Consider the following 12,986-nt stretch of genomic DNA (forward strand, 5'->3'; position numbering starts at 1 on the left):
ATGCATTTCCTATGCCCGACAGTTAGATTGCGCAATAAAATGCAATCGCAGGTGGGGACACGCTTTCCCCCACTCTCTGGCATGTTTTATTCTGTCAGTAAATTAAATACATGTATTTCTCCAATATGACAGTACATGGCGCAAACAACTTCCAAAAAAAAACACGCATGGATTATAGAAGGTGCGTTCTTTCCAGCTCATAAATTTGCAGAGCTGTGGATAAAAGAAGGGCAACCAAGTGTAAAAAGAAAAGGAGGTCCGTCATCAACACTAATTGTTTTGCTAAAAGAACGGTATGTGAGAAATCTTTCTTCCTTTTGTCAGCATCGCTGCTGTCCAGAAACACGTGCTGACTGGCACACAGCTGGCATCACCTGCGGGCCAGACGCATAAAACTGTAGATTCAAGCCAAAGCAGCCACTGTATTACGCACAGCCATTACGCACCGGCACCACTGTATATTTTGAGCCATAATGGCCCGATTGATCACACCAGTAGGTCTGATTTATTATCTGATGTGCGTTATTCCTATTCCCACATTACTGTACGATATGGTGACAATATGTAAACCTATTTACTCCACTAGAATAGAAATCAGGCTTGTAGAAAAGGGATGTTAACGCACGCATGTATTACATTTAAGGCTCAAAATAAAATGTCGCACAAATTCCCTCTTTTATATTATCCTTCTCTTTGCCACATAGCTATATCACACTCACCGGGAGCTGACGCAAGCATGCATGAGTGTATGCATGCTTGCGTGGAGGTATCCAAGCATGCATACACGGCATTCTCCTACTCTCTCTCTCTCTCTCTGTGGCTCATATATGACATACAGATATGGTCATGATATATATGGACATATATGGATAGAATTCGTTGGGGAACAATAATATGTGTATGATAGGGGTTTGCACTTGTATTTTTCATTTTCACACCTCCTTGTGTAAAATATCACCCGGCAAAAATGCATTCCAAAAATATCCCCCCCTCTGTTTTTTTTACAAATCGCACCCTGCTTACCCGCGTCAGATTTGCTACACTAGACCTGGTGTTGTGCCTGTGAGCCTCTCTGACCTGCGGGAAGAAATTTAATAAATAATTTGGGGCTACACCATTTACAATTTTGTGAACCTGACAGAGTTTTAACTGTGTCACTCTGGACTCCACAGGGAGCCAGTTTAGCTGCATGAACTGGTTCCTCCCCATGTGTTCTCGTGGACCGAGACCTAGGACCACTCTGATCAGTTTATTTTGGGAGATCTGAAGTTTTATCTTCCACAGTTTGGGAAGACTACAGTACCAGGATGTGCTAGCGTAATCAAAGTGGCATTGGATTAAGCTGGATGCCACGAGTTTCCGACTTTCCCTGTCCAGGAACACTGACTTTCTGGCCAAGAACTTAGTTCTGGCGTTCACTTTTCCTACCACTTTCAGGGCCATACCTGCACCCCCTGCATTGCCATCAAGTGTACAGCCCAAGTAATTGACAGATGTTTTAACAGAGACGTCATTACCCTTAAAACATAGTTTGAAATCCTTAGCTTTATTTAATCTGGGTTTGGAGCCAAACAGAATAACAAAAGGTATGCAAGATGCAGGGTTATCCAGCCTGTTGTGTATAGCAGTGTTTCTCAACCCAGTCCTCAAGAACCCACTGCATCTGCAGTCAGGAGTAAGCCAACGATGAGAATTTGAGGTGCCTAACAATCTTTCTGAAGATGGCTATGGTGTCAGTGTAGTAAGTGTTTAGCTTGTTGCTAGCAAAAATACTGCTTAGACTAGAAAGTGGTTGCAGAAATCAACAGATCCAGTGCCATTAGAGACATAAATATACGTAGGTAAGGATGGACTGACTTTGAAAAGACGATTATGTGAAACCCCATTAATTTTGCCTACGGAGAAATCGCAATGGAACCGGAATTCCATATTTGGGCTTGTGGGCATCTGACTTACGAGGTCTATAGGCCTACCTTTGTTACCTCCGCCAACAGAGTTGGACGGGTAGACACTGAGCACCCCAAGGAACCAAATCTCTCACTGCAAGACTTATAAAACAATAAAAACCCATAACAATCAAGACAACCCTCACACTCCTCACCTTTAACCCCACTCTACACAACCACACAACCCTATGTTTAAAATTTACAACCAACCACTATTATTCCTCCATCTGGAAACACCACAGCATTACATACCTGGATCATCTCTTTAAAGATGGCTGTGTCATGACCTTCAACCGGCTACAAGAACTATATAACCTACCAAACTCCCTTTATAGGATATCTGTGATATTGGTGGCCCAAAATAATTTAATGATATGATATCACAAACTGGAAAGTGAGGGCACAGTAGGTTGGGATTATTTTAATATGACATATTGCCTTCAAACTGGTAAAAAACTGGAAATATTTCATATATTTGGCCGCTATTTGTTGGTCAAAATCCCTCCTTTTGGGCCAGACTAGAATTTGTTTTTTTAAATATATGAGCTTGTAGTTGTACCATGGCCCAAAATAATTTAATCCAGAGTTCTGTAACTCTAATAAGATTATGGTGACCACCTATATCATAGTTATTGATGTGTAACATCATTTAACTGAATGATGTCATTCTACATAGCTAAAGTAAACAAGGTGTGCATTGCCATCTTTTACAGGGTTAGAAATGGATTTAGGTTTCCCATTAAATTTTCTCTGACCTCACGCATAAGATCATGATCCTTGTCTCATAAAAACGCAAGGAGGAGGGGAAAAAATGGAAAGCAGTAATTTTAGGAAATGTTGGCTAGGATGGCAAATATTGTTTTGGTGTGACGATACGTATAGTTACATTACATTACATTACATTACGTCATTTACTAGACGCTTTTGTCCAAAGCAACTTACAATAAGTGCATTTTATCAACAGTAGTGAAACCAACTGTGTATAACAGTCTTCATCAGCTAAGCCTTTTAATAGGAATAAGTAGCATTTTTAGAATCAGAGGGGTTTTTTTTGTTGTTGTTTTTTGGTTGTTTTTTTTTTATAGTTCACACATAAAACATAAACCAAATCTGTTGTGCAATTTGTGGCCAATTTCTAAGTATAATTGTGCCTGCTCTTACCAAGGGGAGATCTGGATACAATTAATGCCTGCGGTGCTTTCTTTACAGTCTTGAGGAGTGAATGAGGCCTACATGGGTTATTTGATGTCTCCCTGCAGCTTGAATATGGCTAGACTATTTTGCGCTGGTGTATATTTATATATATATATATATATATATGTATTTACATACATACACTCACGGAGCACTTTATTAGGAACACCTGTACACCTGCTTATTCATGCAATTATCCATTCAGCCAATCATGTGGCAGCTGTGCAATGCATAAGATCATGCAGATGCAGGTCAGCAGCTTCAGTTAATGTTCACATCAAGCATCAGAATGGGGAAAAAATGTGATCTCAGTGACTTTGACCGTGGCATGGTTGTTGGTGCCAGACGGGCTGGTTTGAGTATTTCTGAAACTGCTGATCTCCTGGGATTTTCACGCACAACAGTCTCTAGAGTTTACACAGAATGGTGCGAAAAACAAAAAACATCCAGTGAGCAGCGCTCCTGCGGACGGAAACGCCTTGTTGATGAGAGAGGTCAGAGGAGAATGGCCAGACTGGTTGGAGCTGACAGAAAGGCTACAGTAACTCAGATAAACCACTCTTTACAACTGTGGTGAGCAGAAAAGCATCTCAGAATGCAACACGTCGAACCTTGAGGCGGATGTCACTTTGGTAGCCGGTTGACATTGAGCTGAAAGCTGATACCTACCCAGTATTAGTAAGGTGTTCCTAATAAAGTGCTTGGTGAGTGTGTGTATACATATATATATATATATATATATATATATATATATATATATGTGTGTGTGTGTGTGTGTGTATGTATGTATGTGTATGTATGTACATATATATATATATATATATATATATATATATATATATATATGCACACACACACACATACAGTATATACACACACACACAAAACTTAAATTCTTATTATATATATATATATAATTAGGGGTGTCACGATTCTCCAAATCCACGATTCGATTTGACTTTCGATTTTAAGGTCACGATTCGATTCGATTTTTGATTTAAAAAATTTTTTTTTTCAGCACTGACGGCTATGCCATTGTTAGACTATTGAGTCTTTATTTGTAAAGATCAACAGATCATTGGTTTTATGCCCTGACAACTGTCATTTACATTTTCAAATTCTTCTTTAAAAAGATGGTATTAAGTGTGACATAACTGCCATATTTTTTTTTGGAATGTACCACACTAAGGCCATATGGTCAAATCTTTTCAAAGTTTTTCCATTTAAAAAAACACAACTTTCCCTTTAATTTGGTACCAAATACATGGCAAGGCGATTCAGGGCGTCCTTACTTCAGTGTCAACATTCACAGTATGACAACAAAACAGATCCTTCCTATCTTGGCTAACGATAAGCTTTCAAAATACATACAAAACCTCCAGCGCTTCAGCCCACACAGTAATAAGATTAGACAATAATAGTTGCCAAACAAATATGGAAAAAGTCGCCAAACTTATATGGATAAAAGCCACTGCAACCCGGCCAGTCCTCCTACCGACTCTTCGGCGCACTGCCTCCCGGAAAACAGCATCCGTCTCCGGCGGTGAGAGCCAGGTAGGTCCCGCTGTTTAGTGAAGGTGATCTTGTGTCTTGTTTTATCGAGCAAGAACAAGCGATTTCGATCAAAAGACTTCACCTCACAATGTCTTCGTAACTTTCCACTACATACGGCGGGTCAGGTTCTGTCTCACAGCACAATCTGACAGCTTCCAGAAGGTTTTAAAAGCGTGACGCTAAGCCGGCGAAGCCATTTTTAGATCTAACGTTACCGGTGGAGGACAAGTAACCCCGGGGAAAATCAAACGTCTCAGTGTCACCAGATATACAGTATTTTCCGGTTCCGGTTCATCGATGACAACTTGAAGTATATATAAAACAAAGCTGATAACTTGATTTTCAGTTTTTGGTACATTTTAAACAATTTAAAAATGACGGGCACTCTTGGGCGCTATAGTGAAATATAGAACGGGCGCTCTCTAGCAGCTACGCTGTGTCGTCATTGAAATGTTGTTGTTGGTTTTGTTTTTTTTCAGACGCGTGCAAGTAGGCAGGAGTGGAGAGAAAAAAAATACTGGGAGAATCGCGAACCTGCTTGTGATTTTGAAGGTCGAAATCGAACGCTCATTTCGATCGATTTTCGATTTAGAATCGAAATCGTGACACCCCTAATATATATACATATACACATATATTGGTCCACTTTTTTGTTTTGGCTCTCCTATAAAGTTTTCCAAAATGTAATTATGCCAAAGCCATTGATGTTCAGAACTGTACATGTAGACTGATTTTGGTGCTTTACATAAATCTGCTGTAATCAGCTTCTGCAAGTGTTGTGGACCTTCAAACCAATTTAATGAACCATGATGGATGATAGCCTCAACCATGTACCATTTTCATCATCTATAGATGCTGTAATTTTCACGTATTGTTTTTCTTCATATTCTAATATTCCTTTTATTTGTTATATATTGCATATATGTTGATATTTTTTAGAATTTTCACTTATTTCATACTGCACATATTTCACATTCTTTTGTCTCTAAGTTCTTTGACTACTCTTGAAGCTGTAATCCAGACCTTCTCATTTCATTCATACATTTCTACCATGATGTTCTAGTGTTGAAATTGTTATTGTGTGTTTATATTAACCCTCCTTATTATATTATTTTTTCCTTTGCTGTATCCTATTACTGTTTAATGCTCCAAAGATGCAATTTCTCCACTGGTATCTATAAAGTGATCTTACTTTATTGATGATTGATTATTGGTCCCGTGGGGAAATTAGGTAATTGCAATAGCAACTACTTTGTCTCATTTTATTTTATTTAACCTTTGTTTTACCAGGCACTCCAGAACAAATTCTTATTTATAGGGACGGCCTGGTAAGAGGTTAGTCTCTTAGGGGATAGGGGAGGGGATAAAATAAAAACTCAGACATCCAAACTTTCTTCATTAATACACATAACAGACAACATTAAACAACAAACAACATTACCATTAATAGCATACAGCAAAGAAAAATATAATCTAAATAAGAATAGACCAGTATATAACCAGTACCGAGGGTTGTACAGACAGTAAAATTGTGTGTGTGTGTGTGTGTGTTTTGTCATTCAGCAGCAGAGTCCGGTGGAGCAGCGCTACAAGGAGCTGCTAGCTCTCAGAGACGAATACCTGAAGAAGCTGGAGGAGCTGCAGCTCTCTGACTCCGCCCCTTCCTCTCACCTGGCTCATAGCTCCGCCCCCAATGCCTCCTCGCCTGCCTCCTCCACCCCCTCGCAGCAATACACACACCTACATACTCCCTTCTGAGTGTTGGCAAAACACACACACACACACACACAAGAAAACATATTTTCCACACACACTCAAACACACTTCTTCACTTGCACTTCTGTCCTCTTCACTCTGATTTCTCTCTCTCACTCACACACACACACACACACACACACACATACAGTCACAGGAAAACTGTATTTGTTTTGTACAGTCGTAATTGTGGATAATAAGGAATAATAATAGTGAAATTTTATAACAATGAGGTAGCTCATAAAAACCACAGTTATGATGATGATGATTATGCAATATATCACAGTACAGCCTTGTCACATGACTTTTCTATACACACATCCTCTTTATACAGTGAAGCCTTAAACACATTCAGTGGCTTTCAGTCTAATACTGATCAAGGTGTTATAGAAGTCCCACATTTTACACTTCTTTCGGCTTGCTGCACTGCTGCTGCAGAGTTGAAGGCTGGGGGACTCCTACAATGGCTGCCACTGTATAACTACAGACGACTTCAGAAATCAGCAAGTGTATGTATATAGTGTCTCAGAGTTAGAAGCATTGATGTGGGGTCTGTTGCCTATCGGGTCAGATTGAATAAGGTGGGCAAGGCTAGAGCCATCAATCTAGGAAGTTCCTGGCAAAGCTCCAATATTTTCCAGCACTTCCTAAAATAAGCCAATGCTGCCAGGTAGCAAATATAATTCTAGCTAAAAAGCAGAGTTTGGTTAATATTACTTGGTAACATAAATTAATCTGGCTAGGTATAACCTGAATAAATACAGCCTTGAAATAGTTTGATATCCCTCCATATTTCAGCTGCTGTAGATACAAGAGGGGATATAGAGCGGTGCTGGTCAGTGATCCTGGATTAGTGCCTCTACTTGGAAGTTCTTGATAAATACAGACCCAGGATAGAGAACCCCACTCAGTTCCATGATAGCCTTAGCATGCCAAGATGCTTATAAAAAGCACAAGGTTTGAGAGAGGAGGAGGGAGCAGAAATAGACTTTCCCTAGGTATCGCTCACCTCCCCCTAAATACATTTCTGTAAATCACCCACTTTTTCGAACTATTCCGACTAGTGGTGCTGTCATGGAGCTGGTCTCTACAGAACAGCATGTAGAGTTAAAGCAATATTCCACTTAAAAGCAGGATATGTATGTTGAATCTGTTCACAAACTTGTTAAATTAAGTTTTCAGGCTATTTTCATGGCCTCATTCCAATACTACAAAGGCTATAAACTTGTCCCAGCTGCATCCGATCTTGGTGAGTAATTTATATAATGGTTTTCATGGCGGTCAAGTGCCAAATAACCCCCATGTTAAAACTAAGATAATAAAGCAGTAATTGGTTGGTCGTCATTTTGCATTTCTATTGTTGGTTTATACTAAAATTAGTATTTAAAAATGAAAGTAGATCCGGTCACCCGAACAGGAACCATCTCTCCTAAATGGTATCCCTCCGCTATGTTCTCTTCTATTGATAAAAATGCTATTTGGCTAAATTGTGTTCTACAACGTTCGACCAACAGTTAATTGAAAATCACAGTAGTGGGATCTGTTGTTGAATATGTTTACGAACGTGTTGAATGTAAGTTTTCAGGCTATTTTCGTGGCCTCATTCAAATGAATAGGATGTACAAATCTTGCATCCGATCTTGGTGATTATGGTTTCAATGGCGGTCAAGTGCCGAATAACCCTCATGTTAAAACTAAGTTGGATATTGCTTTAAACTCACAGCATCACATGGACAACAATGTCTGTGTTCAGCTGAAAGGTCACGTTATGTGTTGGAAACAGGGAAACAAATTTTGTTCTATCATGACGGTAATGGAATTTAAGGATTTGGGGAATTGGCCTGATTCGGTGATCGTACTGCCAACCCCAAAGGCCCCCGTTAAAATGTTGTTTTTGTTCGAAAAAGATTTACACAAACCCAGCCAGAATACTGCCTTGTGGCCAGGAGGCTGGTAAAATGTCTATTACCAATTTATGTATTGTATCATTCAGTCTGTGGGAATGTTGATAGGATTGTTTCTTACAAAAGGAGTTTTAGCTCTCTACCACCATTGCTGTATACGTTCACTCTGTCCAATAATCCAGTAATGTCTGGTAGTTCCCAATCCCTGGCACTTGATCCTGATCTAGAGCACATAAAGCAGTATTTGAAAACCTTTCAAATAATTTGGGCTTTGGCTGAGTGCTGGACTACTTCCAGATCAGTATTGGAGTCTAATGCTTTCTGTGTTGCCAGTGCAGCGTGATCTGTCCGAACTTTTTTTGAAAAGATTTCAAATCCCACTGGGTCTGTTATTAGGGCAGTGCCAGTTGTGGTGGGGGCTAGTTCGTTGGTTAGGGTTAGACAAAACAGAATAACAGTATTTCAAACAGATACAAATGTTTGAAAGTCTCAGGTGCATTTGGTTTGGGCCTGTTCACCATCATTTTAACACAATAACATTTTCAAGAAGAGCTACAGACATGGTCATGATAGAGGTCCACCTTTAATACTCTCACTGCAACGGTGCTACACCGTTGCTCCAAAGGGCATCCTTCAGAAAGACTTAATGATGGACCTAATAATACATGGATTTCTACATTTGGCTACCACTGTAGATGAAGTCCTCCTGGCACCTTATTTGTAAACTGCTCTAATGCCTTGTTCACAATTGAATATTACATTATGATACGTCCGGAGTCCATTCATCCCTAGTGAAGACAATTTTGACACCGCAACAACGCAACACCCTCTTGTAGACAGCGGTTCTGTTGGCAGCAGAGTGGCGGATACATTCCAACTTTTTCCTAGTGTCCAGTATGTCTGGAATCTGTTAACTTGACTGCAAGTTGTATTCTCGACTGGATTTGTGACCTGTTTTTTCTTCTTTTTTTAAAGATTTTTTCTTTTGGCATTTTCGCCTTTATTAGACAGTTTCAAGTCCAGAGAGACAGGAAAGACTGGGAGAGAGGGGGGGATGACATGCGACAAAGGTCCTGGGCCGGATTGTAACCCAGGACATCACGTTTACATGGCACGCGCCTTAGACCACTGAGCCACCACAACGCCCCCAGGTTTTTTCTTTGAATACAATAAATTATCTTTCAGTAGAAAACATGTATTCCATGTTTCATTTTAAATTATGAAAAAATCTCTGCTTTTGGTGACAATAATGTTATGTCACCTGTGTATGATAGGCTATTACTTTGCTTTAACAAATAATATAACCTCCCTCCAAAATGTATTTTTTATATTGTGCGCACAACATAAATAGCTGTCCCGCTCAAAGAGGAATTTGAGTCAAGCGGGCGTGGGAAAGCCGACATGGCAATTATTGTAAGATAGAGTCCGCACACTAGAGATTGCTCCAAAGGTGTTTAATTACCACCACATGTAACGTTTCGAGCAAAGCTCTTCTTCAGACATGAATGCTAGACAGATAGATAGATGAAAGGCGACACGGCAACCACTATGTTTTACTCCATATTGCAATTTCAATTGTGAATGAGGCATAATAAGTATTTTTCCTAGGTGTGTCAGGTCCAGTTTTGTGCCTTGATCCTTCTGAGAATCATCTTCACCACTTCAGAGGGACATTTTCTACCCAAAGAGTTCATCTGTCTGTCCTGATGCATGTTTGAGATTGACTGCTTTGTGGTTCGGGGCTGAACAGGAAGAATGCCATGTATTTTCTGATTTGGAAGGATGCCACGCTGTCATGTTAGTCTTGTCACCAAGGTGACTCGGAAGTGGATAGGTGGGTATCTTCCTTGTTCACCAAAGTCATTACATGCATCCTTGTAGTAGCTATAGATGTTAGTAGATATAACGGTGGGCAGTTTACCGGTCTAGCATCCCCTCTGTTAAATTGGAAAAAATCAGCTAGTGATGTTCAGAACTGAGATGGGGAGGAGGTCGTCTTGGCTGGCACTATGGAGGAATATTAGGACTTGTCTTGGGCTAACTGCTGTGCTGTCAAATCTCAAACACGACCCTTGTCTGTTTCTGTCTGTGGGCGGCACCTATAGGTGGGTGAATAGGGACAGATTAGAGGGTGAAGCTTGATTCCTGTGTCAATCAGCAAGAGGTGCACTGACATAGTTCAGTCTACCAAATAGTAATATAGTTTTGACTGGGTTTTCACCACCTTGTTGGGTTAACAAATCACCCCTTTTAGTCTTGGACTGTTAGCTGTCGACAGTATGCCCTATGAATTCTACATGTCAACAAAAGCACGAGTAGTTCATTTGAATTTTAAATGTAGTTGACAAATCATCTCTTTTGGCAACAAAATGCAGAGAGAAATGGCCCTTGTTCCTGGTGCTGCCCCAGAATGCAGCACTTTTTGAAAAAACATTTGGCCTCAGCAAGGAAGTTTTTAAGTTAAGAAAATGGAGACAAAAAAGAAATGACAGCAACACAAAATACTTTGTGAGTTGGTTGGGTGGTGGTGCTTTTAGGGAAACACAGAAGAAAATCTATTTTGTTTATTTTTTACTTTGTACAAGTAACACAATGATGTAATTACCTCAATCAAAGCCTATTTTACTGTCTAAAGTTCTATTGTTGTAAAATATAATTATTTTATTTAGTGTAAAATTTGACAGTTTTATAAAAAGAAAATTAACGAGAAAAAGTTTTTGTTGGTTTGAATTGTTGGTATAATTTGTGGATTTCTGCTATATTGGTTAAAATTTGGTTATCTTTGTTTTCTTTTTGAGGGCATTTTTTACTTTGCTTTCTAACTTAAGAGGAGAAGACAAGCTTATAGACACCGTTCACTTCTCACGAACCTCAGTCTGTGATCCCGGTTCACTGGTGGATCTTCAACTTTTTAGATTCACTTTGGCTCTGTGGTGATGATTCTGAGAACTGTTGTGTCATTTTTATTTTATTGACTCTCTTACCTTAATGTAGGTAAACTTTGTTTGAAGGGATTTTTTTTTTCTTTGTGTTGGAATAGAGTTTACGTTTTTTCACAAATACACGTGAAATGTGTTTCTATACATTTTTTGGCATAACAATGAAATTTGCCAGAAAGTGAAATCAAAATACTTTTCAAATGTATTTCTTTCAATCATGTTATATCCTCTCCATGGTTTGTTGGATGGCTCCTGTTATGTAAATAATACTGATTAAATTAATTTAAGGACTTCTCACTTAGCTTTTTGCCTATGTTGTTTCTTGTCCGTTATTTTGAGGGCTTGAGGGTTTGACATGCTTTTCAAGGTGATTCTCTCTTTCTACATCATTGCATCGTAATATGACTAAAGATTGGACTGTTACATACAAAAATTGTTATAAATGACTGCCGTCATAAACATTTTTTTTCCATTCAGCACTCTTGGATTATGGAAAAGATGGAAAAAAATGATCACACAGACATCACTGTAATTCAAGAGAAACCGGAAACAGAACTCTTAATTTTCACAATTGCTACCACCTTTGATAAGTCAAAAAACAAATTGGCAACCAGACCCACTGAGCAATTTTAGGTTGATTAGCCATTTAAAACGCATCCATACCCATCTAGGCTAAATTTAGGTTAAATGGGGTTGAAAAGTGAAAGTTTAGTAGACATCTATGTCTTAGCTTGGACGTTGTTTCCATGTCATTTTAGATGACGTCTAATCAATAGCTAAGATATGATTGAAACCTTTCACTTTTCAATCCTACTTAACCAGGTTTAATATAGGTATTGTATATAAATACGTTTAACCAATGTATTTTCAACGCTTAAGTTTGAATGTGTAAACATGGAATAATGGTCAAGTTTGCACACAGTGTTAGGTTCAGTTCTGTTTTCTTTCTTTTTTTTACTTAGAAGATGGAAAAAATAGTGAGGACATAGCGTTCATATTCTAACAAAATAGCTGAAGGGAAAATGAAAAAAAAAAAATTCATAAAAATACAAGCGCACAATGTAAAAATTTCCACAGAAAAACAATTATTTTTTACGTAGAACATGAAAGTGAGGGCATACCTCGTTGACATTGAGGGTTCATAGTTTATGACAGGCATCACTAACTGGTGGGCTCCGGGCCGGATCCGGACTCAGTGACGGTTCTGTGCAGACCATGACCCATTTCTGATCAATTAATGAGAATTAATAAGATTGATGTAGCGTTTTTTTTTCACGGGCGCAGCTATAGACCTTAGGCGCAGCTATTTCAGCTCATACCTCAGTGGTGCTAGGTCACAGACCAATCACATGTGTCTACTTCACTGAACTCAGCCAATCAAAACGATTGTTTACGGTGCATGGAGAGATCACTAGGGATCACTAGGTAGAAAGCTACACAGAGATGACAGCATTTGTTGCTCCAAAATAAGAAAAGTAGATGCAGAAAATCGACCAATATGCCTTCATTCTCCCCGCAACAAATTCTAAACCAGTCTGTCTCATATGTTCTGAAACTGTGGCAGTAATAAGAAAGTGGTAATGTGAAGCGCCACTATGAAACAAAGCACCAAACTTTTGGGAAAGCCTATCCACAGCAGTCCGAAGTGAGGACATGCAATATAACTAAACTGAGAGCCCAGTATGACCTGTCCA

At 39.1% G+C, this 12,986-nt stretch overlaps 1 protein-coding gene across 2 annotated transcripts in view; it reads left to right on the top strand.

Moving 5' to 3' along the window:
* The window catches only part of mtm1 (myotubularin 1), a 171,275-nt gene extending 164,382 nt beyond the window's left edge, over positions 1-6,893 (top strand). The window contains exon 16 of one of the 2 annotated variants that reach the window (XM_078291627.1): positions 6,258-6,893. In XM_078291627.1, the coding sequence (XP_078147753.1) occupies positions 6,258-6,452 (195 nt within the window). In that variant the 3' untranslated portion in view covers positions 6,453-6,893. The remainder of the gene's footprint in view (positions 1-6,257) is intronic. The other variant, XM_078291628.1, reaches the window with a different exon arrangement.
* The last annotated feature ends 6,093 nt before the right edge of the window (positions 6,894-12,986 follow it).

This window comes from Centroberyx gerrardi, chromosome 23 (genome assembly GCF_048128805.1).
Source record: "Centroberyx gerrardi isolate f3 chromosome 23, fCenGer3.hap1.cur.20231027, whole genome shotgun sequence".
NCBI classification, from domain to species: domain Eukaryota; kingdom Metazoa; phylum Chordata; class Actinopteri; order Beryciformes; family Berycidae; genus Centroberyx; species Centroberyx gerrardi.